The 27,362-nt window shown below is 45.9% G+C and overlaps 1 protein-coding gene and 1 long non-coding RNA gene across 3 annotated transcripts in view; one reads left to right on the forward strand and one right to left on the reverse strand.

Moving 5' to 3' along the window:
* Positions 1 to 2,440: 2,440 nt before the first annotated feature.
* Positions 2,441 to 26,622, forward strand: LOC117879336 (pentraxin fusion protein-like). Of its 2 annotated transcripts, none has more exons than XM_034774456.1 (12): positions 2,441 to 2,601; positions 3,270 to 3,555; positions 4,427 to 4,581; positions 7,649 to 7,693; positions 10,581 to 10,628; positions 11,348 to 11,633; positions 13,319 to 13,473; positions 14,999 to 15,034; positions 19,134 to 19,419; positions 20,136 to 20,290; positions 25,219 to 25,266; positions 25,907 to 26,622. In XM_034774456.1, exons 1-12 carry the CDS (start codon positions 2,541 to 2,543, stop codon positions 26,512 to 26,514), a joined length of 2,169 nt encoding a protein of 722 aa, XP_034630347.1. In that variant the 5' UTR covers positions 2,441 to 2,540; the 3' UTR covers positions 26,515 to 26,622. The 2 variants fall into 2 exon arrangements, with proteins under 2 accessions (XP_034630347.1, XP_034630354.1); XM_034774463.1 differs by having other exon boundaries at positions 2,455 to 2,601; positions 3,279 to 3,555.
* The window catches only part of LOC117879371, a 29,446-nt gene continuing 24,171 nt past the window's right edge, over positions 22,088 to 27,362 (reverse strand). Inside the window, exon 3 of the long non-coding RNA XR_004646251.1 lies at positions 22,088 to 22,513. This is a non-coding gene — a long non-coding RNA (uncharacterized LOC117879371). The remainder of the gene's footprint in view (positions 22,514 to 27,362) is intronic.

Raw genomic sequence — 27,362 nt, forward strand, 5'->3', positions numbered from 1 at the left:
CCCAGGTCTTCCATACAACACTCCTGTTAATATACCCCAGAATAATGTTTTCCTTTTCCAGAACTTCATCACATTGTTGACTCCTATTCAATTTGTGGTCCACTATAACCCCCAGATCCTTTTCAGCAGTACTAACACCTACACCAGGAGTGGGCAAACTTTTTGGCCGAAGGGCCACATCTGGGTATGCAAATTGTATGGTGGGCCATGAATGCTCAGAAAATTGGGTTGGGGGTGTGGGAGGGAGTGAGGGTTCTGGCTGGGGATGCGGGCTCCAGGGTGAGGCCAGAAATGAGGAGTTCAGGGTGCAGGAGGGGCTCTAGGCTGGGACAGGAGGTTGGGGCGCAGGGGGGGTGGGGCTGGGGATGAAGGGTTTGGGGTGTAGGAGGGTGCTCTGGACTATGACTGAGAGGTTTGGAGGGCGGGAGGGGGATCAGGGCTGGGGCAGGGGGTTGGGGCATGGGGCGGTAGCTCAGGGGTGCAGGCTCTGGGAGGCGCTTACCTCAAGTGGCCAATGGGAGCTGCAGAGGCAGCACTTGGGGCAGGGGCAGCATGCAGAGCGGAGCCCCCTGGTTGCCCCTTTGCGTAGGAGCCAGAGGGAGGACATGCCGCTGCTTCTGGGAGCCGCATGGAGTGGCCCCCAACCCTGCTCTCCGGCTGGAGCACCAGAGCGGGGCAAGCCCCAACCGCCACTCCCCAGCAGGAGCTTGAGGGCCGGATTTAAACGGCTGGCAGGCCCACGGGCCATATTTTGCCCACCCCTGACCTAGACACTGAGTCCTCATGTTGTAGTTTTGCGTTTGATTTTTCCTTCCTAAATGTCATATTTTGCACTTGCCTTTATTGAATTTCATCTTGTTGAATTCAGACTAACTCTCCAATTCACAGAACTCATTTTAAATTCTAATTGTGTCCTCCAAAGTGCTTCCAACCCGTCTCAGCTTGCTCTTTGTGACGGGGTCCCCGTGGTGCAACCTGGAATGCAGGACTGTTGAGCCCTCCAACCCCACCAGCCTGGGCTGCCTCTCACACAGTGAGGCTGATGTCAAGCTACAAGCCTCTGACAGGCACTGAACTTATCCTCTAGGGGCTTACAAATTGATTATTTAATCATTTGTTCCAGTATCGTCCCATGTATCAAATTTAGGCTGACTGGTCTATAATTCCCCAGGTCCTCTTTGTTCCCCTATTTAAAGAGAGGTACTATACTTGCCCTTCTCCAATCTTCTGGCACCTAACCTGTCCTCCGTGAGTTCTTGAAGATAAATGCTAACGGTTCTGAGATTGCTTCAGGTAGCTCCTAATGTATCCTAGGATGAATTTTATCAGGCCCTGCTGACTTGAAGACATCCAATTTATCTACATATTCTGTAACCTGTTCCTTCCCCCTTGTTTTTAATATTAATTATGTTAAGTATCTGTCACCTTTAACCTTTTTAGTGACAACTGAAGCAAAATAGGCGTTAAACACCTCAGCCTTCTTGATGTCATCAGTTATTATCTTTTTCCCTGCTAAGTAGAGGACCTACACTTTCCATCATCTTCCCCTTGCTCCTAACGTATTTAAAGAACTTCTTCTTATTACCTTTTATGTCTATTGTTAGGAGTAACTCATTTTATGCTGAGCCTTGCTGATTTTGTCTCTACGTGCATGTGCTACTCTTTTGAACTCCTCCTTAATAATTCATCCATGTTTCCACTTTTTGTAAGATTCCTTCTTGATTTTCAGGTCATTACAGTGCTCCTTATGGAGCCATATTGGCCTCTTCCTATCTTTCCTTTGCATAAGGGTAGTTTGCAATTGTGCCTTTGATATGGTCTCTTTAAGAAACTTACAGCTCTCCTGAACTTCTTTTTCCTTTAGAGTTTTTTCCCATGGGATCTTGCCTACCAGCTCTTTGAGTTTTTTATAGTCTGCCTTTCTGAAGTCCATTGTTCTTATTCTGCTGCTCTCACTCCTTCCTTTCCTTACAATCATGAAAAGTGTCATTTCATGACCGCTTTCACCCAAACTGCCTTCCACCTTCAGATTTGCTACCAATTCCTCCCTGTTGATTAGAATCAAGTCTAAAATGGCTATCCCCCTGGTTACTTCCTCCACTTTCGGGAATAAGAAGTTGCCCCCAATACACTCCAAGAATTTATTGGAATGGGCAGGTCATGAAACAGTGTCGCTCTAAAACTTTACAGACTTGGCCACCGATCCTGCAATGTGTTATGTGTGGGCAGAGCCCTGCAGAGACGTGCTGAATTCAGTGGGATTCTGCATGGACATGGAATTCTACCCTTGTGCAGTTCCCCACTCATTATTGATCTTTCTTCCCACTTGATCAGTCACAGGGACCTTTAATTATTTGTTTTGCCAGATAAGAGCCAATGGTCACAAAATGTTCCTCTTTTTAGAACAATTCTGATTGGAGAATATTGGTGCTCAAGTGAGTTTAATACCCCCCAAAATCCTTCCATCTCTCAGAACAGAAGAGTTGTTTATTTTTCAGACAAATACAGGGCAAATACAGTGAAAAGGTCACTATCCAACCATGTTACACATCCTCTCCCTGCTGCTTATCCTAGCCCTGAAGGGACTGTCTACAGATGAAGGTAAATGTTATTTAGAGATTATTCTTTTATTTCCCCCCTCCCTGTTATCTAATTATTTTAGTGGGAAGCAGGGCCGGCTCCAGGGTTTTGGCCACCCCAAGCAGCCAAAACCAAAAAAAAAAAAAAAAAGCCGCGGCAGCGATCGTGATCGCGATCTGCGGCGGCAATTCGGCGAGAGGTCCTTCACTCCGAGCCGGAGTGAGGGACCGTCCGCCGAATTGCCGCCGAATACCTGGACCTGCCGCCCCTCTCCCGACCGGCCGCCCCAAGCACCTGCTTGAGAAGCTGGTGCCTGGAGCCGGCCCTGGTGGGAAGGATTCCTATAAGCAGGCCAAGTCCACCACTACCAGACACAGCTACAGAACCATGTTGCTGTACCCTCTTACATGCCATCTGTTTTCTCTGATATCATTGACAGACTTGACCATGATCCTGCAAGACGCTCTGAGCTCCCAAATGCAGACAATGGGATGCACTCCCCTATCCCAAGATCTTCTAGCTAAAATGTTTCCCTGAAAAGAATTTTACAATATTGTCAGCTATTCTTTCAGCTTGTATCTGGGAAAGTGCTCCCATAAGAATTTCTCTGCCAGTGCAAACAGGGTTTGTCATTCAAAACTTTAAGCTCACCTGCAGTAAGACAGGATATTCCTGATTATTTTCTGCAGTCCCTGAAGTGGTACTTGAAGGTGTAGCATCCCAGTCCAGCATCTATGACAAATATGGAAACCCTGGCAATGCCATTGATGGGTCCCCGTCCAGTGATTACCTGAGAGGAAAATGTAGTCACACGGACTTAGATATTAATCCATGGTGGACACTGGATTTGAGAGCGAGGGTTCAAGTGTTCAGAGTAAAGATCACCAATCGAGGAGACTGTTGTGAAGAGCGGCTAAACGGGGCTGAAATCCGAATTGGGAGCTCGCCGGAGAGAGGTGGCAGAACGAATCCCAGGTAATATGCTCTGATGGTCTGAATGAAAGTGCTTGAGCACATAGAAGGAAATGGAGTGGAAGTGATTAGAACAGATCTCAAATGGTTTTGTTGTTCATAATGGTTTTAACTAAGCTATGCTCAGTTCCCATTGACCAGTACAACTGCCTGTGTTCATACCGTGTGTGTGTGTGTTTAACATGCTTTAAAATGGTTTCTATCAAGTATGATGTGTAATTGGGGTTTTAGAGGCTACAAACAATTTCCTCACCTCTCCTGCTAGTAATTGCATGATCAACTTTTTGCTCTCTTAAGACCCTTGATGCAGCACAAACCCCAGCATTCATGCCGAGTCCTGCATGGTACTATTGTGTGTGAGCACACAGGTCCAAACTAGTAGCTCCTGAATCAAGATTGGGCCTTTAATTAGACTTTCACAGTTTCTTTCTCAGAATTGCTTTCCCATGGGACATTGATGTAATGAATTTACAGGATTGATTTAAAGAAAGCTGTTGTTTAAAATGATTCAGCATCAGATTCTGCCACTCTTATGAGTGTTTCCTGGAAACTCCTTGAGGAGTGAGGTACTACCCAATGTGAGTAAAGGTGGCAGAATTTGACCCTAAAGATCCTCATGCCAAACTTGTAGAATCAACCTTATCTATAGCACTACTACAGCCGATACTAGAGTAAATAGTCTGCTTGTGTTGTTCTGCCTTAATAGTAATTCATTGTTTAACAAATAACTGAGGAAAAATAGGATGATGATTACATTTATTTGCTGAATTATGGGGCCAGTTTGTATTTTTCATCCTCCCCCCCCCCCCGTGATCTGAGCTCTTGTTGTTGTCAAAGTATAATAATAATGGCTATTAATCTGCTTCATTTCCAGATGTGCCCATATTGACTCCATGGGCCGTGGGGAAACACGCTCATTTGACTGTGAAGGAATGCAAGGGCAGTATGTGACTGTGACCATCCCAGGCACAGAAAAATACCTCACGTTGTGTGAAGTCCAAGTGTTTGGTCTACCAGTAAATTCTTCTGGTAAGTAGAGCATTGCCCCAGTGGAATGTATTGACTTGTATTCAGCTGCATGGCTCCCCTTGGCTGGAGAGAATCAGATCTACATAGAAGTGTGTACATGCACCACTGCTTTCTGATCAATGGAATTAAACATACTCAGGTGTGTGGTGTGCTGAAAAGGACACACCAGAAATGTGAGAAAGCCTCTTCTGCTGCAAAGAGAGTTCTGATGAGGTTTGTGAGTGAAGTCTTCAATTTGACAGTGACCACTGAGACGGTAAACAAAGTGTGAGATGCCTGGAACTGTGTAAAGATTGGTATGAATGTTGTCCTACATTTTTAAAGAACACTTTGTGTCTGTCTTTGGCTTTCTCTGGCTGTGCCCATACTAGCACTTTTGTTAGTAAAACTTATGTCGCTCGGGGCTGTGAAAAAAACACACCCAGATGGACATACGCTACACTGACAGAAGCATAGGCACTGACTTCTGCTCGCGCTGGTGGGTGCTCGACCCGCCTCTGCTCCTGGCCCTGCCCCGACTTGACCCCTGTCCCGCCCCCATTCCAACCCTGTCCCCAAAGTCCCTGCCCCAATTCCGCCCCCTTCCTGCCCCTAGTCCGACTCCTTCCCCCAATCTCCACTCTGGCCCTGCCTCTTCCCTGCCTCCTCCCCTGAGCGCTCCACATTCCCACTCCTTCCCCATCCCTCCCGGTGGCAAGTGCAGGGAGGTAGGTGGAGGAGCGGGGACGCGACGCGCTCAGGGGAGGAGACAGAGGAGGAGGTCAGGTGGGATGGGGGGTGGGGAGGGGAGCTTGGCTGCCAGTGGGTGCAGAGCACCCATTAATTTCTCCCTTTGGGTGCTCCAGCCCCGGAGCACCCATGGAGTCGGTGCCTATGGACAGAAGCTCTCCCACTGACATAGCTACCACCGCTCATTGGGGGTGGTTTCATTATGACAATGGGAGAGCTCTCTCCCGTCGGCTTAGAGCGGCTACATGGGAGACTTTACAGCGGCACAACTGCAGCGTTACAGCTGTGCTGCTGTAAGGCCTCTAGTTTAGACATAGCCTCTGTTTCCTTCCATCTTTTTCCTTGGCTTCCCTTGTGTTCTGTGCCTTATCCTTGGGTTCTGGCTTTAGTGGCTGCTTCTGGGAATTTTTGTTTGTTTGTTTAATTTTCCTTCTCCGTTCTCACATACTCATTTTAAAAAAACTCCAGTTCCTGAAAGACAGCAATTTATTACTTGATTTTTTTTCTGCTTCCCAGCTGTTGATGTTTACAGATGTCTACAGATGTGTAACATATAAAGGAATCCTGAAACTGACGGTGCACAAAATACTGTCAAATACACGAAGGGCCTGCACTTACTCTCATTGGAGTCAGTGACAAAACCCTCCTAGACTTAGATAGTGTAAGACTAAGCCCAGTGTAAACAAACGGGGGGAAATAATCTTAGCTGTTACTCATTACCAAAGTAACATACAAAATTGCAGACAAATATGTGATTTTTTTTTTCTAGTTGACGATGTCCATTTAACTAAGAAACTAGGTTTGTGGCTTACAATGCCATTGGGAAACATTAACCCTAAAATGGTGCTAACAATCCAGAAACTGTTTTTTGTCTCCTAAGGTATTTTCAGAGGAGTCAGGAGCCCAAATCCCAGTGAATTCTAGTGGGCTTTGGATGACTGACTGCCTTGGGCTCCTTTGAAAATTCCGGACTAAAGAACATTACTATCATTTTGAATTGCCTGGCATTGTTGCTGAATGAAGATAGTAGGTGGGCCTAAAAAGTTTTTCGGCTTGTAGGTCCTCCTGTCACCTGTGAGAACGGTAGACAGTCAATAGGTGGAGGCACCATGTGGAGCCAGGTTGGCGCTGTGCTAACCTTGGACTAAGGGTCTGGCTATACTGGAGCCAGAAGGTGTAAATTCCAGCTCGAGGAGACATTCCCACTCTAGCTCTGCACTAAAAATAGAAGTGTAGTCATAGCGGCACAAGCGTGGGAGGGGCTAAGTGCCCCGAGCGCGAACCTCTGGTCTTAGATAGAATCATATTTTCAGCAGCTAGCGCTTCTCAGAGCTAACATGAATATGTCTCGTAAAGCTGGAAATTACACCTTCCAGCCCCAGTGTAGACATACCCTAAATTCCTTCTTTATCGCCGCTGTTGCACCAGCCTCCAAGATGAGCTCCTTTTCTCTCTCAGGGACTCCGCTGCTCCATGCTATCAGGTGAGTCCTTTTTATGATCCCACTTAAAATGAGGGTGAGCCCCTAGACCAGACTGTTTGGTGCACAATCCTTAGCACAAAAGCAGGATGCTGCCACCAAAGGCTGGGTGTAATTTGTCTCTATTCTGGAGCTGGTGCAAGCTCTCTGCTCTCTACAGGCAAGTTGGCTGGCTGACCCTCTTGAGCCAGTCACACGTCTGAGAGAAGTGTAGGGTAGGAGTAAAGCAATGGAATGACTGTTTCAGCTTCATTAATGGATATTCTAAATGTAGGTGTGTATGACAGAAGGGATCCCAGAAGTAGGTGAATTCCTTCCCAGACTCACCTTCACTTTATATTAGAGATCCAGAAGAAATGCATATAAGTCTTAGTTTGTTTCACTGGCCATTTTTGTGCACTGCTATCAGGCAGGCAGACTGGGGAGTTAGTTTTAGAGCTGGTTGGAACATTCTTGAATAACTGAAATTTTGTTGAAGTACAGTATGTGATTTTGTCAAAGCCAAGATCGGTTTTGACAGATATTTCACTGGGAAGGATGTTGTGGGGGGGAAAGGCAGTTGTTTTTTTGTTTTGGTCCAGGGCTCTTTGGTTACTTCTGACCAGAGAGAGTCTGACTCAAATTGAAAAGTTCAGGTTGTCAATCTGAAAATGGATGTCACACAATTCTGTTTAGTGAAAAAATTCAAAAAGTTATGGGGTTTTGTTCATTCCAATGTGGAACAAAAACAAATTCAGAAACCTCAAAAGTTGCTGCAAAATGGAATTGCCGTCCTCTGGACAGCACTAGTTTGTGTCACTCAGGATGGAAACTGAATATTTTTTGTTTGCTTTTGCTTTTATTTTCATTCCTTTGTAGACCTCATGCTCAATGAAACTCTGGGTCCAAGGATCCCCAATGGAGGTAAGTTAGAATCTTATAAAAGAGATGAAATGTGATGCAATAGGCCTGGTCTACTTTGCTTGCTTCACTTCTATTTCTTCAGCTAGATGTCTCCAGAACCAGAAGTGATGCTGTTGGGCAAGAGGAGAATCATCAAACCCAACTCTGTCTTCTCCCTTTGTCCTGACTTTTCTTTCTCCTTTTCTCACATCTTCCTTGTCTGTAAATCAGCCTCTTATCACCTCCAGAACTTTGCCAATATATGCCACTGGCTTGATTTCACTTTTGATACAAACTTCATTCAGCTTTGCCTTCACCTCTTCAAGTTTTGCAACTCCTTTTGGATCTTAGCAGTTACAGAAGGAAAAGACCTGTTAGATTATAGCCTATCTTCCTGCCAATGCATAATATAATCATTAGCATTCATCTAGTGTTTTACATCTTCAAAGTTCAGTATGTAGATTAATTACATGTATTAATTATTATTAATAAACATAGCCCCTCATTATAGAACTTATTAGATATTAAAGGGATGCCATCAACTTGAGAGCCAGTCAATTTCAAAATAGGAGTTAAAAGTAACTAGATGTTTACAATCTAATTTTCTTGTTTTTAAAATGTTTTTCCTCTTCCTTGTTGCTGTGTGAGCAATGCATCCAAACAGATGAAATAGACTAATTGTATGGGGGAGACCATGAAATTCATGGTATTGTTATCCCTTTTACCCGAGTGATTAGCCAGTATTTGGAGTCTTGTGGGTTGTTGACATTACAAGAAGAAATTGATTATGGAGTCAGGTATTTCTTTGGAGCAATCCTGTTTATTTACGAGGCATTTACACAGAGTTCTGTTTCCCAGAACACAGTAGGAATTAAACAGCAGGAGGCAGTTTCCTTGCTCACAGTTCCAAACCACTGTCCAGCCGGCACTCTGCCCAAAAAGCTCTTCCTCTTGGCTTTGTCTTGTTGGAAGAGCTCCTCTTGCTGTCTCCTTGGCTTTCCTGCTGCCTTCTCTGCCTCCTTCTGCTTCTTCTCACAGATGCACATACCTCCACCAAACAGTACCCAGCCAATTGTATAGGTATTCAGTTGCCAGTGAAACCCCTCCAATCATATAGCTTAGCTTCTAACCAGCCTTGTGTATGGTCTGTGTTTTATTTGTGGCCCCTCTTGTTTCAGTTATCTTACTCCAGAAACTGCTTACCTTTGTCCTAAACAAAGGGCAGCTATCACAGCCACCAGCTTCAGCCATGTTCCACCCAACCTCCATCATAACAGTATACAAAGTGTGTCAAATGCACAAAATAAAGAGAAAAATAGAGAACAAAGACTATTTTTCCTGTAGTCTCTTTCAGTTCAAGTAAACGTAAGTGTTAGTAAGTAAACAATTTTCACAGAAAAATCTGATTTTTTTTTTAAAGCTAACATACCTGTGAGCAGACCCTAGAATAGATCTTAGCCAAATGGTGAAGAGATGGTCTTCCCAGATTTCCAGATCCTGGAATATGCAGATTGCTGCTGCCCATTTTCTCCCATGTGCACTGAAGCATTGACTTATTCTCATTTCAAAAAGGAGTAGATCAAAGCGTACTGGGGAACTTTTGGAGCATAGTAGCAGGGTCCACCCAGCCAGTTAGTGTGTGGTATATACTACTGTGTCGTAGATTTACCCCCTAGTTTGTCACACACTAACTGTTTTTCTAGACAAGCCCTTTAATCTCCCCACAACCTGCACAAATGCCTTCTCTGGCCCTCATTCACTTCAAGGTCCAGTTCAAAACTTCCATGGACTTATTCCAGCCACACATCCAGACTGTGAGCCAGATTCTCAACTGCACCCAGTCTCTGCTGGGCACAAGGGAGTGGGCTGGGGCTCACTGATTCTCGGAAAGGTACTAAACCAAATCTAGCTCAAAGGAGTTCAAAGCAGCTCTCAGACTATGCCAGGTAGCAATGGCCCCTGTTGAGACTCAATGGAGCACAGGTGCAGCACGCCTGTCCCACCCTCTCTGACTCCAGCATGCCCCCTGCTCTCAGACCACGAGATGGGGGTGAAGTAGGAGCCAGCTGTGCCAGGGCCATGCCACTGAAGACTCCTTCATTCTGCGGGAATTCTCAGCTGGGGACATCTGACCTACTTTGATCTCTTTGCAATTCAAGAGTCACGTAAATGGGCTGGATCCCCCCCTTATTTCATTTAATTCTCCTCGCCACATCAGAACCAGCCATTCCACTTCTCTGGCCCTTCCCATAACGTTGCCACTGTTAGTGGAAAAGTCTTCTCCTCTACAGCTCCTGCCTTTCTGAAACTTGCTCACCAGCTTCTGTGCATTTTTCATGAACTCTCCTTATTTTAGGGTGACCAGATGTCCCGATTTTATAGGGACAGTCCCGATTTTTGGGTCTTTTTCTTATATAGGCTCCTCTTACCCCCCACCCCCTGTCCCGATTTTTCACATTTGCTGTCTGGTCACCCTACCTTATTTCAATTTTCATATGAAAACACCTTGTCCTGGGCCTATATTTTCCCAGTTCCTTTCTCTCCATTATTATTTATTATTTAATTCTTTACCTTTATTATCTAACTCTGTCAGCATTTTGCGAGGGACTCTGCCCCAATTAAAGTGTCGCTGTGTTACAAGAGAGTCCAAGGCAGACACAGGCTACAGAGAGCAATAGATTCAGAGGTGAGGTCTATATCTCGAGCCTAGTGGTCATAACCAGGAAGTGGGAACCTTGCATGGGTAAACTACCAGGAAGTGAGGTTTCTCTGTTATGCCTGCCTGGGGAAAGCAGCAGAGAGAAAACGTGGGCTGTGCTCTAGGACTGGGAACAAGGACCAGGCAATCAGATAAATGATCCTTGTCCTCCAATGCGTCTTGTGGCTCTTGCTCTGCTTAATTTTTCAGATCGTTTTGAAACTGACATATGGATCACCCTGAATAACTCCAGAGCAGGTAAATCTTGGAGGTTTTTTTCAACAGGATACTGGGTTTCTGAGCAAATCATCGTTGTGGTGTCGGCTACGTCCCCTGCTACAGCCTTACTGGGAAAGTAGAAATTTCTCTCTCTTTGTGGGAAAAATCATAAGTCCCCACTGGAATAGTTCACTTTCCATTTGTACAGTTTTGATCAGGGCTGTCTGGCCTTCAGGTAATTTTTAGCCCCGTAGAAGAGTCCTTGGATTGGAGGAATTGGGGAACAGGAGCTACAGAAATGCGCTCTATATCTGAACCACAAAGATGACATTTGTAATGTAAATTGCAATTCAAAATTAATGTTGTCCTTTAAGTGCTGCACTGGCAGCCCCAGAAGACTGAAGTACTCTTTTGATCCCTGAGCAGAGAGCAGCCAGAGTTTCCCCCACGTAGTTCCTCACTCTCGCCCCAAGGTGCTTTAACCTGATGGGGTGGGAGTGGGAGGGGCGGGCTTCATAGGGGTAATAGGAAAGTTCAGTTTCCAGTCCCATTCAGTCCTTGGCTTCTCTCTGCTGAAACTTCAAGTAGTGACGGGAGCTGTGAATTGAACTCCTGTCCTTGAGGAACTCTGACTCGTTAATTCAGTGCATCTTATAAACTGCCACGTTTCCCCGCTGCAGTGATAATCCAGCTGTTCCTACTCTAGCACTTCTCTCCAAAGCAGGTGATGCATAAGAACTGTGTTTGTTGTTTTACAGCTCCTAATGTAGCCCTGGGGAAAACAGCCTCCCAGTCCAGCGCCGGAGAGATTGAGGACAATCCTATGAGGGCCATTGATGGATCTTTATTGAACCGTTCCCCGACCCAACAGTGCTCACAAACACGCAGAGATTTCCAGCCATGGTGGACAGTGGATTTGAACGCAACATTCATTGTGTCCTCAGTGGCGATCACAAATCGAGGCGACTGTTGCAAAGAGAGGATCAATGGTGCAGAGATTCGGATTGGGAACTCACCAGAGCTTGGTGGGACACTGAATCCCAGGTACTGATCTATTGTAGTTTGTGGAAGTATTTGAGCATGTAGAGGAAAACTGAATGAAAGTGACTGGGTACCTTTCCATGAGCCCAGGTTTTATGTGCAGTCTTTTCCACACTCCTGCAAAGTGGTGAAAAGTCGGTCTTCTCAGATGGTCATTTTCTGTGTGTGATGATTATTATCTAAGCCTTGTGCATCAATCAAGTCAAAAACCTGTTAACTTTGCAGTTATGTTTGCTAATCAAAACCCACCAAAGTCAAGAAATATGTAAAGTAGTATTGTACTAATAATGCTGGAGCACTTACAAACAAGGAGGCCAGATCTGGTGCCCTTACTCCAGGTGAGCTGCACCTTACAATGGAAAATTACCGTATGTTGTGTGAGAACACACCCCTGAGAAGTCACGGTAAGTAATTAAATGTTAAGCAAAACTGCACTCACTGGACACAGGAATGTTGTGTTTAACTTTGTGTCAGTGGGTCATGAATAACCCAGCTGACATGATGAGAGCGACAGTCTTTGCATATAGCTAAGGCCTGATTCTTGTCTATATTAAGGCCCCTTTATATTGCTCTGACAGCAATTTACACTCACTTTAAGAGATTTTACACTGTCAACAGCATAAAGTGGCCTCAGTGTACATGAGAATCAGTCCCCGTCTTGCTAGTTACCACAGCTCCCCAAAGTCATGTTCTGACACAATGTAATTTCCCAATGTAGACTAGTCCCTAGACGATGCTCCAACCCTTCCTGCCATTGCTTTCTTCTTGATCTCTCAGATTAGGAGCCACACAGGTTATCAAACAATTTCTTAATAGGTAGCTAAGGGACATGTTTTAATAGTGATGGAACAGACTGCCAAGGCAAGTGTAGATTCTCCATCTCTTGAGGTCTTCAGATTAGGTCTGGCTGCCTTTCTGGAAGTTAGGCTTTAGCCAGACACAAGTTAGTGGGCTCAATACAGGGGTAACTGGGTGCAATGTAATGGTCTGTGATATACGGGAGTTCAAACTAGATGACCTAATGGTACCTTCTGGCCTTAAACTCTATGAATAAGAAGTATTGCTGCAGAATGCAGTGCAGTTCAGAGAAGGCAGGGCTTCAGCCCCTTCTGCCCCTCATGCCCTTACTTTCCCAGCCAGACACTCTGTCCTGCAGAGCCCCTAAAACAACAGCTGGACAAGATGAAGAGCTAGAGAATGACAATAAAATAGTCTTTTGTTGTTGTAGTTCCTTTAAAAAAATGATGCAATGCAGAGAATTATGCAGCATTGTGACTGAAAAATCAATTCTTTGGTTTTCTGGGTGGCTACGAAGCACATGGGGGCCCTGTTTTTGTGGTAACCATGCTTATCTTGACTTTTACATTCTTAACCATACTATTGCATGAATGGTGTTCGTGTTTCACTGACTTCATGTTAATAGCTACATCACTTAAGAAAATCATTAACAGAAACACTTTTAAGTGATCAACTGATTCTCATGGCTGGGATGTTTGAAAAGGCATAAGGATTTTAGGAACCAGATCCTTTAGGCCCTTTTGAAAATCCCAGCTAACGTGCTTATTTCAGTGCATGAGCATACAAGAGACAGGAACTTTCATTCCACAGATACAGACTTCATGGCGCTAGTCCTCGCTCAGGTTCACAATGCATAACAGCTCTTTTAACACTCTCCTGTTCATTTCCAGATGTGCTACAGTTGAGTCCATGGAGCTTGGGCAAACACTCTCATTTGACTGTCATGGAATGCAAGGGCGTTATGTGACTGTGACCATCCCAAAGCGAGCTGAGTACCTGACTCTGTGTGAAGTGCAAGTGTTTGGTCTGCCATTGATTTTCCCTGGTGAGTACAGTTACTGAATTCTCACACAACAGATTTGTAGCTGTGTTTGGGGAAAGTGAACCCCAAAATTCTACTGGAGCCCTGTGCAGAGGGAGTTAAGAATGAGCATAAAACACTATCAGTGGGGTAAGTGAGTAAAAAATTTCTGATTTAAGTCTTGTCTATACAGAGAATTCATGCATAGTAAGATGGGGTGTAAATCTACAGCATACTAGCTGTCATGCACTAAAACTTCCATAGTGCACTTTGATCTACTCCCTGTATATGCTCCCTTTGCACAGATGTGAATGACTACACAGGGTGCCAGGCAGTGGAGAATCAGGACCATTGTCTTTTCATAGGAAAGTAGGGTCAAGGCCAAAGCACTGAAAGGGGATATCTACATCCAAAAGAGGTACATTGGGAGATCTCCCATGGATACTGGAACTGATTGACCTTAGGGGGCCTGCTCTCCAGCTTATCTTTGATATGCTTCACTAGGTCTTTTGGTGCTGTTATTGTCCACCTTGGCCTTCAGCCTTCCTTTCCAGCCTATTCATCGCCTCACTGGCAGCCGCGTTAATGGAGTCCTTATGCCCAACAGTGCCAGCCAGGGACAAATAATTTCAGCCAGATGGAACACACCAGACTGCGATGAGTGAGGGGAGGATATCAGTGGGATGAAATGCAGTGCCAGACTGACCAGAGAAAAAAGGCTCTGGGTCATTTGACTTTCACATACAGGGCTTTGGTTAAATGAGCGATGATACATTGCTGCAGAATTATTTAGTTCTATGCAAAAGGTAGACAAGCACCATATACTTCAGAGGCAAGGTGTTGGGTGCAGCGTAATGAAAAGTATACCAGCAATGTTAAGGCATGATGTGGCACAACAAAGCCCCGTGCCACGGGCACAATGTTCAATACCCAATGGAAAACATTTATCTTGGTGGTGGTGGGGATGATCACCCACATAATGCTATAAATCTTCAAAGTAATGTACAAGCAATTAAGTCTATAGACAGATCCCCTCAGTTTTGTGTTAGATCACAAAATCAGCGTCTGGGTCCAGTACCCTGGAACCCTCACAGGAGAGACTTGTATGTAATGCATCCCTGAGCAGGGCCGGCTCCAGGCGCCAGCCTGGCAAGCAGGTGCGTGGAGCGGCCGCTCCGGAGAGGGGCGGCAGGTCCAGCTATTCGGCAGCAATTCGGCGGACGGTCCCTCACTCCTGCTCGGAGCGAAGGACCTTCCACAGAATTGCTGCCGCAGATTGCGATCACGGCTTTTTTTTTTTTTTTTTTTGGCTGCTTGGGGCGGCCAAAACCCTGGAGTTGGCCCTGGCCCTGAGCCAAAGGAAAGCTCGGATAAGGGAGCGATTCTGAGACACCAAATAGTAACTACATGTCCAGGGGCAAAATTTTTGATTTAGGCATCTTTTTTCTTTTGAAAAGTGCCCCAGTACATAAGAACACACACATTCACGCTTCCCTTCTGCTACGTGACCAGCTCTGGTAACAATTTGGGTTTTTTAACTATGTTGCAGGTGAAACACTCCGAGCACAAAAGACAACAACAGGAGGTAAATGCTGCCAATTTGATATGGTTGATGGAATATAGCTAGACAGACTGGAGTCTATGTTCACGTGGCACAGGCCTGCAGAGCGACTATTCAGCACGTGCTTTATAGAACCTAGAACAGTGGTTTTCAAACTGCGGGTCGCGACCCAGTACTGGGTCGCAGAATGTAAGGCACTGAGTCGCAGCAGCTCTGCTCAGTACTGCCAACCAGGCTGTTAAAAGTCCCGTCGATGGTACTGCCCGGATCAGGCAGGCTAGTCTCTACCTCTTCTGACACTGCGCTGCGCTCCACAAGTAGCCAGCAGCAGGTCCGGCTCCTAGGCGGGGAGGCCACAGAGCTCCACGTGCTGCCCCTGCCCCGATTCCGCACTCCCATTGGCCGGTTCCTGGGGCAAGCTGGGGGGAGGCAGTGCCTGCAGGCAAGAGCTGCGCGGTGCCGGCTCTGTTGCTGGCCACTTCTGGGGCAGAACGCGGTCTGCGGTGCCAGGACAGGCAAGAACCTGTGCCGCTGACCGGCAGATGCCCAAGTTAAGCCCATGCCCCAACCTCACGCCCCAATCCCCTGCCCCAGGCATGAGGCCCCCCAAAACCAGGAGCCCCTTCCTGCACTCCAAACCCCTCATCCCCAGCCCCAGCCCAGAGCCTACACCCCCAGCCCAGACCCCCTCCCTCACCCCAACTCTCTGCCCCAGCCCAGAGTCCCCTCCCACACCCTGAACCCCTCATTCCAGGCCCCACCCCTCACCCCCATACTCCAACCCTCTGCTCCAGCCCTGAGCCCCTCCCACACCCCAAATCCCTCATCCCCAGCTCCACTGGGTTGTGGGCATCAACAATTTTCTTCAACTGGGTTGCCAGAAAAAAAGTTTGAAAACCACTGACCTAGAACACATGCTTTATAGCAAGGGTCGACAACGTTTGGCACGCGGCTCACCAGGGTAAGCACCCTAGTGGGCCGGGCCAGTTTATTTACCTGCTGATGCGGCAGGTTCAGCTGATAGCAGCCCCCACTCACCACAGTTCGCTGTCTTGGGCCAATGGGGGCGGCGGGAAGCGGCGCAGGTGTGGGATGTGCTGGCCGCGGCTTCCCGCCGCCCCCATTGGCCCAGGACGGCAAACCGCAGCCAGTGGGGGCCGCAATCGGCCGAACCTGCCACGTCAGCAGGTAAATAAACTGGCCTGGCCTGCTAGGGTGCTTACCCTGGCGAGCCGCGTGCCAAACGTTGCCGACCCCTGCTTTATAGTCTCAACCTGTAATAGAGAGCACAAATATACCATGTATTATTCTACACATATATGGAAAAATGCCTAGCCCTATAAATAATGCTACTAACCTATAGCAGGTAACAATAATATTTTGCATTCATACAGTGCATTTCATCCAAGGATTTCAAAGTATTTTGCCGAGGTGGGTGTTATATGTATAGAAAGGAAACCTGAAGAACCCAGAAATTAAACAATTTGACCAGACTATCAGAGCAAGTCAGTGGCAAGTCTCCAAGTTTCCTGACTCTTAATCACTGTAACCACTAGACAGTTTCTGCCTACTTGTTCAGCTCCTGTCTATATGCAGAGCATGCTGAAACTGCAAATCTCCATCACATTGCTAATACACACTTATAGTGAGCACTGATAAACAGTGCCTGTGAAAGGGTGAAGAAGCCTTTTGGGAACTGAGTAAATAAATCTTCTCAGAATATACAACAGGAGATGTCTCATCATTAGTTCACAAGGTGTTGGGGTGTATACAGGTTACCAGGACTGCACAGGTAGCATAGGCTGCTACTTGGGAGGAGTGCTTCCTCTTCACCCTGGCTGAAAGCCTAGCCCTATTGAAGTCAATGTCAAACTTCACTTCAATAGGGTCAGAATTTCATCCCGTGTTCCTGGCCAGGTTGAATAGTTTGCTTTCTAGCGTGTATGGCCACAGAGAGACTGCCAAGACTCATTAGTAAGGCTTCGTTATAGTCACGGGTATTTTTAGTAAAAGTCATGGAGGTCACAGGCAGTAAACAACAATTCATGGCCCGTGACCTGTCCAGGACTTGTACCATATACCCCTGACTAAATCTTGGGGGAGGGGGTAGCGTGGGGGTGCTGCGGGTACTCGTAGGGGGGAGCCCAAGGGGCACCACAGGCGCTAGGGGGGCAGCCTGGGGATGCCATGGGTACATGGGGGGGGCAGTCCGGGGTCACAACAGCTGCTCAGGCGGGGGCAGACTGGGACCGCCGCTGGTGCTGGCAGGGTCCCTGCTGATGCTGGAGGGAGATTGGCGGGGCTGGCAGGCTTCCTACCCAGCTCCTCACAGCTCCCCGGAAGCGGCAACATGTCCCATCCTCAGCTCCTAGCTCCGCGTGCTGCCCCCGTCCCAAGCGTCGGCTCCGCAGCTCCCATTTGCTGGAAACCACGGCCAATGGGAGCTGTGGGGCAGGCAGCGCGTGGAGCTGGAGCTGAGGGAGGGACATGTCATTGCATCTGGGGAGCTGTCCGAGGTAAGCACCACCCAGAGCCCTCACCCCCTCCCGCACCCCAAACTCCAGCCCTGAGCCCTCTCCCACACCGAAACTCCTGCTGCTCCTGGGGAAGGGGTGGCCCAAGACTGCCCCAGCAATAGTCGGTGCAGCTGGCCCAGGCGGCCCCCTGGCCAGTCACATCACCCGGCTGCTGCAGAAGTCACAGAGGTCCCAGAAAGTCACGGAGCCATGATCTCCGTGACAAACTCGCAGCCTGACCCATTAGTAAACCAACCAGGCATGGCAGACAGCGTCGGATTATGCTGCCCAGCCCATCAGAGAGTGTTTACATGGTGAGCCTGGCGCATGGGGGGGGAAGAGGAGAGCGGGCAGGGTCGGCCACCCCTACCCAGTTTTGCTGCTTGGCTTGTACTGAGCATGCTCACATGGACTGAGCATGTTCAGTAACACTGCTGAAGCTGGCTGCCCTCACTCCGCCCCCCACTATTGGCAGGCATGGGTCGCCTCAAGAGTCTGTGGCAGGAGCCAGGATAATCTGGGACAATTCGCAATGTTTGATAAGGTTTTTCAGACCTCATTTAAGCTCAGCCATATGAAATACAATATAGCTGGTGCTTGCAGACTGGAATGCAGCACATCTTAGTCTCCAGCTTTCCCTTTACTAACACTTCATAGAGGTTTTGAGTTATCTTTTCAGCTCTACCTGCCAATAGCACACACCAATACCATCTATCCACAGTACACCCTAATATCACGTCACAGGGGGAGTGCACACGTGTATAGTGCTGCCTATAGCAAGCATGCCAATAACATATTGTGACGGGCCCTGATTCAGGAAAGTGCTGAAGCACATGCTTAAGGCCATCCCTATTCAGGAAGGCACCTAAACATGTGCTTAAAGTTAAGTCCTGTCCTGGAAAAGGGAGGCTTTCCTGAACTGGGGCCATAGCAAGCAAGTCAATGTCCCCTATAGTGAGCAACTATAAAGTGAGTTGAGTGAAATCCCGGTCCCATTGAAGTCAATGTTAAAACTCCCATTGACTTCAATGGGGCAGGATATCACTGCTTGAGAAGAGGCGAGGAAAAGAGTTGCCAGTCCTCCACAGTGTTCTGCAGATCACTGATTCTATTAGGAAGGGCAGCCAGCCAGCCAGTTTTCAGTAAAAGCTGTAGCTAAATTGAGTGAGATTAACCCATGCTACGTAGAGCCTCGTGGAGGTATCTGACATCCCAGAGGCCAGGCTGTCCAGTCTGTGCTGAGAAGTGGCTTAGCTTGGCTTGACAGTAACCATGTGGCATGGCATTTGCCAGCTGTCCCTCAATACTAGAGACCGGATAAATAAAGATGAGGAGATAGCTGAAGTAGGCCTCTGCCTTATGACTATGATAAGCTAGATCTTGACTGGTTTAATCTACTTTATTTTGCAGCTGTGGGCATGGGAGTATTTCTTTCAATAAAATGTGTAGCTCTTTGGCTGTTTCCTTATTTTGCCATTAAAGAGTTGCATTTTGTATCTCTTGGCACTAACTCTTATGTGTTCTTGGGCTGATTACCTTGATGAAGCTACTAGTCTCCCTGGTACTGCACCTGTAGTAATTTCACAACCAAGTGTCTTTCTTTCCAGTCCCAAATGTAGCACCACATGGTATTGCCTCCCAGTCCAGCATATATATGTACTCCTATACGGCTCAGAATGCTAACGATGGCTCTTTATCTGCCGATGTTTTGATGGGACAGTGTACCCACACACGTAAAGAGTGGTCACCCTGGTGGAGGCTGGATTTGAAATCAGAGCATAAAATCTTCTCTGTTGCACTAACAAACCGAGGAGACTGTTGCAAGAATCGGATAAACAGTGCTGAGATCCGGATTGGGAACTCTAATGAACGAGGTGGAATAAAGAATCCAAGGTATCCCTCCTAATCTTAAGCTGTCATTGCATGAACATACCAAAGTCAAACTCACAATGGGCCAAAGAAATATGGAATGAATTAGAAGCTGTTTCTTTTTCCCTTACTAAATACTAGTTATGGCTAGAGCAACAGCTCTGGAGAATGAAATTTTATCCATAGAATGCATGCAGTGGCCATACATATATTGCCTATATCATGTGCTACCTACCACCTTAATGTGGAGGGACCATTAAAGAAGTAAGAAGGGGTTTTGGTCTCCATGCCTAGTTCAGTTCTTGGTCTTTTCTAGGACTCTCAACCATTCTATCAATTAGTGCCAGTTGTGGTGGTGGTTTTTATGATGAGGATGCCCATCCACTAGGAACTGGATTGAGCTCACTAACGCATTTTGGACTCATTCACAACTCCAGCGTGAAGGTTGCAAGATGTTTTCCATTCTATGGACTGTTTTCCTGCCCACTCTAACTTACAGAAAAAAATGTAGTTTTCAGATTGTTTTCTGCTTAGTCCCAGCCCAAAGGGAAAAGTTTGAAGCAAATAGAACTAGCAATTTTTTTTGTGCTGAGAATAAAAAAAGTAGCCTATGTCTGTCTTTTGTGCAACCCTAACTCAAAATGCAACATCTTCTAAAAATTCAAATTGGTCATGGATTTAGTTATCCATACATAGTGCAACAGCTCATTATCTTTTAATCAGAGTGCTATTCTTTCCAGATGTGGGACAGTTTTCCGCATGGATTATGAGGAAACCCTCTCATTTGACTGTGAAGGAATGCAAGGGCGGTATGTGACAGTGACCATTCCCGGGCGAGCTGAATACCTCAGTCTGTGTGAAGTGCAGGTCTTTGGTCTGCCTGTGAGTCCTTTAAGTGAGTACATTGCTGAAAATCATAATGTTGATGCAAGGATAGAGATGCAAAAAACAATAAGATTTATCAATCAGATGTAAAGCTTCCCTCAGGCTAATGTCTTCCCTACACTGGAGGTTTGCCTCCATCCCAGCCATCACTAGCCACCAACCAGGTAGCAGCACTAGTGCAAACCCATAGTGTAGACAAGCTCAACCGCAATTTGCATGAGTGCCACTTATCTCTCCTTGAAAGCAGTTTGCTCTCCCTATGCTTGGCATTTGGACGGATGCAGTTACACTGTTGTCCACCCACCAGTGGCTGGAGTTGAGGAAGATTCTCGTTGTTTGTAGGCAAGGCCTGCAGCCAATGTAATTCTCCCACTGCTGAGAGGTGAACTTCTTGAATGATTAGCCTTAGTTTCTGTATTTAACTTAAATCTTAATGAGGACTCAGTGTTTAATTACCAAAATCCAGTCTTCTGGATTCTTTTCATGTCCATTCACGCACACGCTGATGCAATGATTTCTGACAAAGTCCCAAGGGTGATTGAACTGAAAGAGTGCAGAATACAGGGATGGAGAAGCAAATAATCAAACTTGTGTTATTCTACTTATTTCTGTGCCAGAAGGAAGGTTACAATGCAATTTCCTTTAGAGACAAACTTAGCCTAACAGCACTATCTTATAATAATCAAGCATCATAATCAGAACTGCTGATTTAACTCTATTCAGACAGGATTTGTCTCTTTTTAACCCAGTGGTAACTTGAAATTACATTTTTAAGACTGTGCCCTTTTGGTTGCTAGCCAACCTTCTGTACGCCTTGTTCCAGCAAAGCATTTTGGCATGTATATAAATTTAAGTACTTGATTACTCCCTATCAAAATTGATAGAACTGCTCACATGCTTGATGTTTTGCATGTGTTTAAGTGCTTTGCTGGGTCAGAGTTTTAATTAAAGCCCCTGTGAAAGGATGATTTTGCAAGTGGTGATTATAATATTTTTATGGGATTGAAAACCTGCTTCTGAAACTAGAGGTGAAAAGGTAAACTGTTAGTTGCTTCCAAAATGGACTTTTGCAAGATGGAGACGCTTAACCTGCATTGGGGAGAAATGGTTCTTAGAGTCTGAAATGACGACAGAGTAATTCAATTTGCTGCTTACAAACAAAGGAAAGAAAACATCTTTTGGATCACAGGAGTTACAAAAGAGAAAGTGATGTCTAATCTCAATAGACTGGAGCTGGCCCATATACAAGTAAGAAGGGACCCACAATGCTAAATAGTTGAAGGTAATTTGTTTACCTCCAAATAATAGAAGGTAAGAACAATACTGTACTTCTCATATTTCTCAGGCTACCTGAGCTTTGAGGCTGACTGGCTGATGCCACTTCCCAAAACTAGCCCTGAACAGAATCCAGTAAAACAGAAACGTAGGTCAGGTTAATTAAAACGCACACACTCAAAACTTAGGCTACATGAAGATTAATTCCTCATTTAATGAAGAATATTAGGAAATGCTGCAGTTCTGTATATGTAGGAAAAGGCAAGTAATAGATGTGGATGGTGTTTATTGTATGCCCAGGATGAGACAAAGAATTTTAACTCTAGAAATTCTAGTTCAGGGGTAGGCAACCTATGGCATGCATGCCAAAGGCGGCACGCGAGCTGATTTTCAGTGGCTCTCACACTGCCCAGGTCCTGGCCACCGGTCCAGGGGGCTCTGCATTTTAATTTAATTTTAAATTAAGCTTCTTAAACATTTTAAAAACCTTATTTACTTTATATACAACAATAGTTTAGTTATATATTATAGACTTATAGAAAGAGACCTTCTAAAAACGTTAAAATGTATGACTGGCACGCAAAACCTTAAATCAGAGTGAATAAATGAAGACTCGGCACACCACTTCTGAAAGGTTGCCTACCCCTGTTCTAATTAAACACCTCATTGTGCAGAACTAACTGGCAACAATGTGAAATAAATCCCTGTTTTATTACTTGAAATATACTTTGCAAATTTAAGTCTCTTTACTTAGCTGGTGGATGGTCCCTTAGACTGAAGATGCTCTTCCCAGTTTAATTAATAGCAGCCATCTGAACTGGTTGTTCCTGGAAACTGGGACCTTTGAGAGGCTGGTGAGGCCAAAGATTTTGGAATATCTTCCCAGGAAATGGCTTTACACCAGGGGATGGTTCCACTGGCTCTTGCCTGGAGTGGAGTACAAAGCAGATTTGTATTCCTGGATAAATGAAAAACATAACCTTAGTGGGTAATTTTCATGTATCTATGCTGCCATCAAACCACTGCTTCATCTGTATCATTACCTGGGGCATAGAATTCTCTCTCCTCAACATTAGTTACAACCCAGTGACAGCAAGTTAGCACAGGTTGATCACTGTTCTCCACAGTTCTGATTCTTTATAATCTATAAAGTAATTGTCAGAAAACTATGGAGATTTACAGGTTTGTTCTTATTTCTAGTGTTTTAAATTATGCACTAAGGAAAAAACAGCAGATCAAAATCAGGAGTGGAAAATATAGTATGTAAACACTTACTACAGGAGCATATATGTGATATACACACACTCTCTCTCTCTCCCTCTGTAGTATGAATAGATTATCAGTCTCCCAGATCACCCGAAGTCCTCTTCGTCCACTGTTTATACAGATGACTGGAGCCATCCTATTGATCACCCTTCCTTTCCCAAGCTTTGTCAGGAAGGAGTTGTGCAGATCTGCATCTCCATTTCCCCTTTCCTATGGGTTTACAAGGCAGGGCAAATTATTTCCCCATATGTGTTCTTCACCCATCCCCAGGGAAACACAGCATCTTCTCTGTCTAGTGGGTAATGAATAAGATTCAGTTGAAAGTTAGGCAGGATGACTCCGTGATGTCACCCAAGATTCCACACTACATGGCTAACGTTTCAAATTCTCTGTAGTAATAGAAGATACCCGGGGCCAAATTCTGATTTCAGTCAAATTTGGCTTCAGGGAGTAGGCAGGCTGGCTTCAGGTCACTTTCAGTGAGAACCTCTCGTTCATTATTACCCCAGTGTTCATGTGGCAGTCAAGGTCACTGCAGATCCCCTTGGTTCACTTTAATACCATTCCTCCTAAAAAGCTTATGCTTCTTCCCCACATACACAGTGCTAAAGCACACAGAGAGGGAGCGTTGTTCTACACTCCATGGGATCATGGTCGCTTTTATACAGGAAAGAGAATAATGAGAATGAACACACAGAAGAGAACAATGAAAAGTGGTAGAACTCTGGAGAAAAGAGAAAGGAGGGAGAGAAGCAAATACAGATTTTGAAAGGAGAGAGAAGAAAAACTGGGAGATGGAAAGGAAAAAAGATAACAAAAGATAGACATGTGTGTTTTTATTAAACAAAGAAGGTGTTTGAAGTATTGCTGATGCTCTCGATTTATGCTGCTTTCAATAGTATCCGAAAGGATTTTAAAGACAATGGCTCTGCCCTCCTGGGAATACCTTTAGCACAGGGGTTTCCCTGGGTGCTTCTAGCCACTTAACCTTCCCCCAAACATCCTCCCTATCCCCCCAAGCTTTCTGTGCCACCACCTCTCACAGTCCCCAATGTAGAAGGCATCCTGTGGAAAGGGGACGTGACTGAAGAACAGATTCACTGTGGCTAGTCTCAGGTACAACAGTGGCCCCTAAGGACTGTGGTGGGCAGCCATGCATAAATTATTAGGGCATCTCTGAGGTTATTTTAATTTATGCCAGGAGCCAGGTAGATCCCCACAAAAGCACCAGATTGTGGGGAGCTACATATGTGGAATAAAGCCACCTTGCTCCTATTCCCACCCCATGCCTATATGGAGCAGAGCCTCCTTCAAAGAGTAATGACACTTCACACTTTATATAGTACAGGGGTCGGCAACCTCTGGCACGCGGCTCACCAGGGTAAGCACCCTGGCGGGCCGGGCCAGTTTGTTTACCTGCCACATGTGCAGGTTCAGCTGATCACGGCTCCCACTGGCCATGGTTCACCGCTCCAGGCCAATGGGGGCTGCGGGAAGCCGCGGCCAGTACATCCCTCAGCCCGCGCCACTTCCTGCAGCCCCCATTGGCCTGGAGCGGCGAACCGCGGCCAGTGGGAGCCGCGATCGGCTGGATCTGCAGATGCAGCAGGTAAACAAACTGGCCCGGCCCGCCAGGGTGCTTACTCTGGCAAGCCACGTGCCAGAGGTTGCTGACCCCTGATATAGTACTTTCATCTGAGGGTCTCAGAGCAGTTTAAAAGCATTAGTTTAAAAGCATTAGGTGCTGCTACCTCTCATGCTCCCTTGAGGTATGCAAGTAGTTTTATTCTCCTTTTACAAGTGGGGGGAAATGAGGTGGAGAAAGGATAAGTTATGTATCCATGTTCAAAGGGTGAGTCAGTGCAAGATTGAAAATAAAACGTAGGGCTCCTGATCCCAGCCCCTTAACCTACCCCCCAACTTTCTCTTCTCAGTCTTAATTATGTTGTTTGCAATGGCAGTGCTATGCTCACATTATTATTTATTTACTCCCTATTGTAACATGCTGCCCCTGGATTGGTGGTCGGCAGCAAACCCAAGACCTCTACTCCTAAAAGCATGAGCTTCTATTGACTATCTCCTCGAGGAGTAGAGAGCTAGAGCCCTGCAAATCTGCGGATATTCGGTTTTATACCCGGGGACCATGTTTGCAGATCATGGATCAGATGCAGATGCAAATTTTGTAGCTGGGCAGGGCTCTAAGGAGAGCCACAAGAGAATGTGGGTTACACTATAACAATTTTAAAGGTCTAGTTTTGGGCCGAAACTCTGTGACAGTGTCCCTTTAAGTTATGTCAAGTTTAAGATACATCAGTGATCATTTGTATCTTGCATTAGCTGTAGCAAAAACCTCTGATTTTCTTCCTCTTTATCAGTTTCTGTTCTTTTTTTTTAAAGCTTTCACCACAGACTCCCCTTTGCCCTCAAAGGGGAGAAAAGGCTCACGTAAGTACTGTTATCCTTTTCTCCGTTTCTCAGTGGCAGGGGTTATTATTATTATCTTGTACCATAGAGCCTTGTAGCTCTAGTGACAGACCAGGACCCCATTGTACAAACACAGAACAAAAAGATGGTCTCTGCCCTCTAAGAGTTTACAATCTAAGTATAAGACAAGAGACAGCCACTGGACCATCCTTCCTCCTAATATACTTGAGTAGATGCCTTTTTGAATGGATGATCTCATCAAAGCCCAGCCACCTCAGAACACCTCAAGGTTCACCCATCACTTATTACGACTGAGCATGATCACACAACCCTCCCCAGGGTGCCACACCATTTGGCAATACTTGTTCAAACCACCCTATCATGCAGCACAAAGGCTGTGAAGGAGAATGAATGAAATCCCATCCTGAAAATTAAATCCTTTTCTCTTCAGCTGGTATCACACACTGAGTTTGAAAGGTGGACACATGTTTGTGGAGGGTTCTTCATTACTTCTGGACATGTTGTTTTACTCACATTCTGTCTTCTTTCCTGATCTTATTCTGATCAAACCCATTCATTCCTCAAAGAGGGTCAGGTGATGGAAGAATTACAGTTGCTGTGGGATAGGTGTGATTATAACTAGCTATGATTTCTGTCCTAGGTCTCCTTGGCAAAGCCTTTATTTTCCCAGAAGAAACAGACACTAGCTATGTTGTCCTGTCTCCAGCACAGCCCTTGAGTCTTGGCGCATTCACACTTTGCATGAAAGTGGCCTCAGAGTTACCGCCCAATCGGGAAATCATTCTTTTCTCCTACCGCACCACGTACTATGACGAACTCAATGTGTGGCAAGAGTTTAATGGCACCTTTAGTTTGTACCTGAGTGGTCCTGGAGTGCACTTCACCCTCCCCAAACTCAACACCTTTGGGAGTCACATGTGTGTGACCTGGGAATCCAAATCTGGTCTCACAGCCTTTTGGGTAAATGGTGAAAGGAGCTTAAGAAAAGTGCTGAGACCAGGGCATAGGATCCAACCACAGGGCATTGTCATGTTGGGGCAAGATCCGGACACATTCTGGGGCAGCTTTGAGAAGGCCCAAAGCTTTGTGGGAGAAATAAGTGACCTTTATATGTGGGACCATGTCTTATCACCCTCCATTATCCAGAATGTTTACCTGGACCACTCATTTCCCAAGGGAAATATTTTTGATTGGAAATCATTATCATATAAGTGTACGGGAAATGTGATTGTGCCATCCAAACTGTAACTGGAGTGTAATGTGAATGAAAGGGCTTCTGACATTCTTTGTTTCATTTCTCCTACGTGTGCACAAGAAATAAAACAGAACAAGAAATAGAGTGGAAAACTCTAGAAATTTGTGGGTGTTTTTTTTTACAAGATAGAAATTAGAGATGGCAAAGCCCTTATAGACAGCTTAGTTCCATGCTCACACATGTTAATGCCAATCTTGTATCTAAAGTCTATGCAGATTTGTGGTGCAAAGATTTGCAATGACCTTTATAGGTAACAATTTAGCTCTAGCCAACTGGATGGATGTGCAAAAGGTTATGGGGGTGGGAATAGCTGGTCTGTCAATCATATCCCAGTGACCAGCTCCATTAGCTGAATTCCCAGTGCCTACATGTGACCTCCTATTCAGGGCAGCCCATCACTGTGAGGCTAACAACCTCATGAATCTATGATCCCTGGCACTGGCACACAACTAGGTAATACAGATATGGGAGATCCTGCTTGGTGGGGCTCCCCGCACCAGAGGAGTGCTGCTTGGTCCCGTGTCACTTTCCCTTACAGCCATGACCTTTTGCCCTGCTGCTTGCAAGAGAAAAATACCAAACGACTAGCCCTCAAGTCGCCAAACCGTAGCTTAACCGAGTGATTTGCAACTCCTCCAAGGGCTGCTTGACAGAGAATAAAAAGTGATGGAAAACTCCTGTGAGATCCCTTGAATAACTGAACTGATCAGTCCTCCCAGGAAGGCATAAAACATGCATTCTTGTTGGGGGGCGGGGGGAAGAACCCTCCACGCTAGACTAAATTGTGTTGGGGAACACCCTAGCAAAAATATCCTTCCTGGCTCTAGGAAGCAGTCAGTTA

Source organism: Trachemys scripta, chromosome 1 (assembly GCF_013100865.1).
Source record: "Trachemys scripta elegans isolate TJP31775 chromosome 1, CAS_Tse_1.0, whole genome shotgun sequence".
Taxonomy (NCBI): Eukaryota; Metazoa; Chordata; order Testudines; family Emydidae; genus Trachemys; species Trachemys scripta.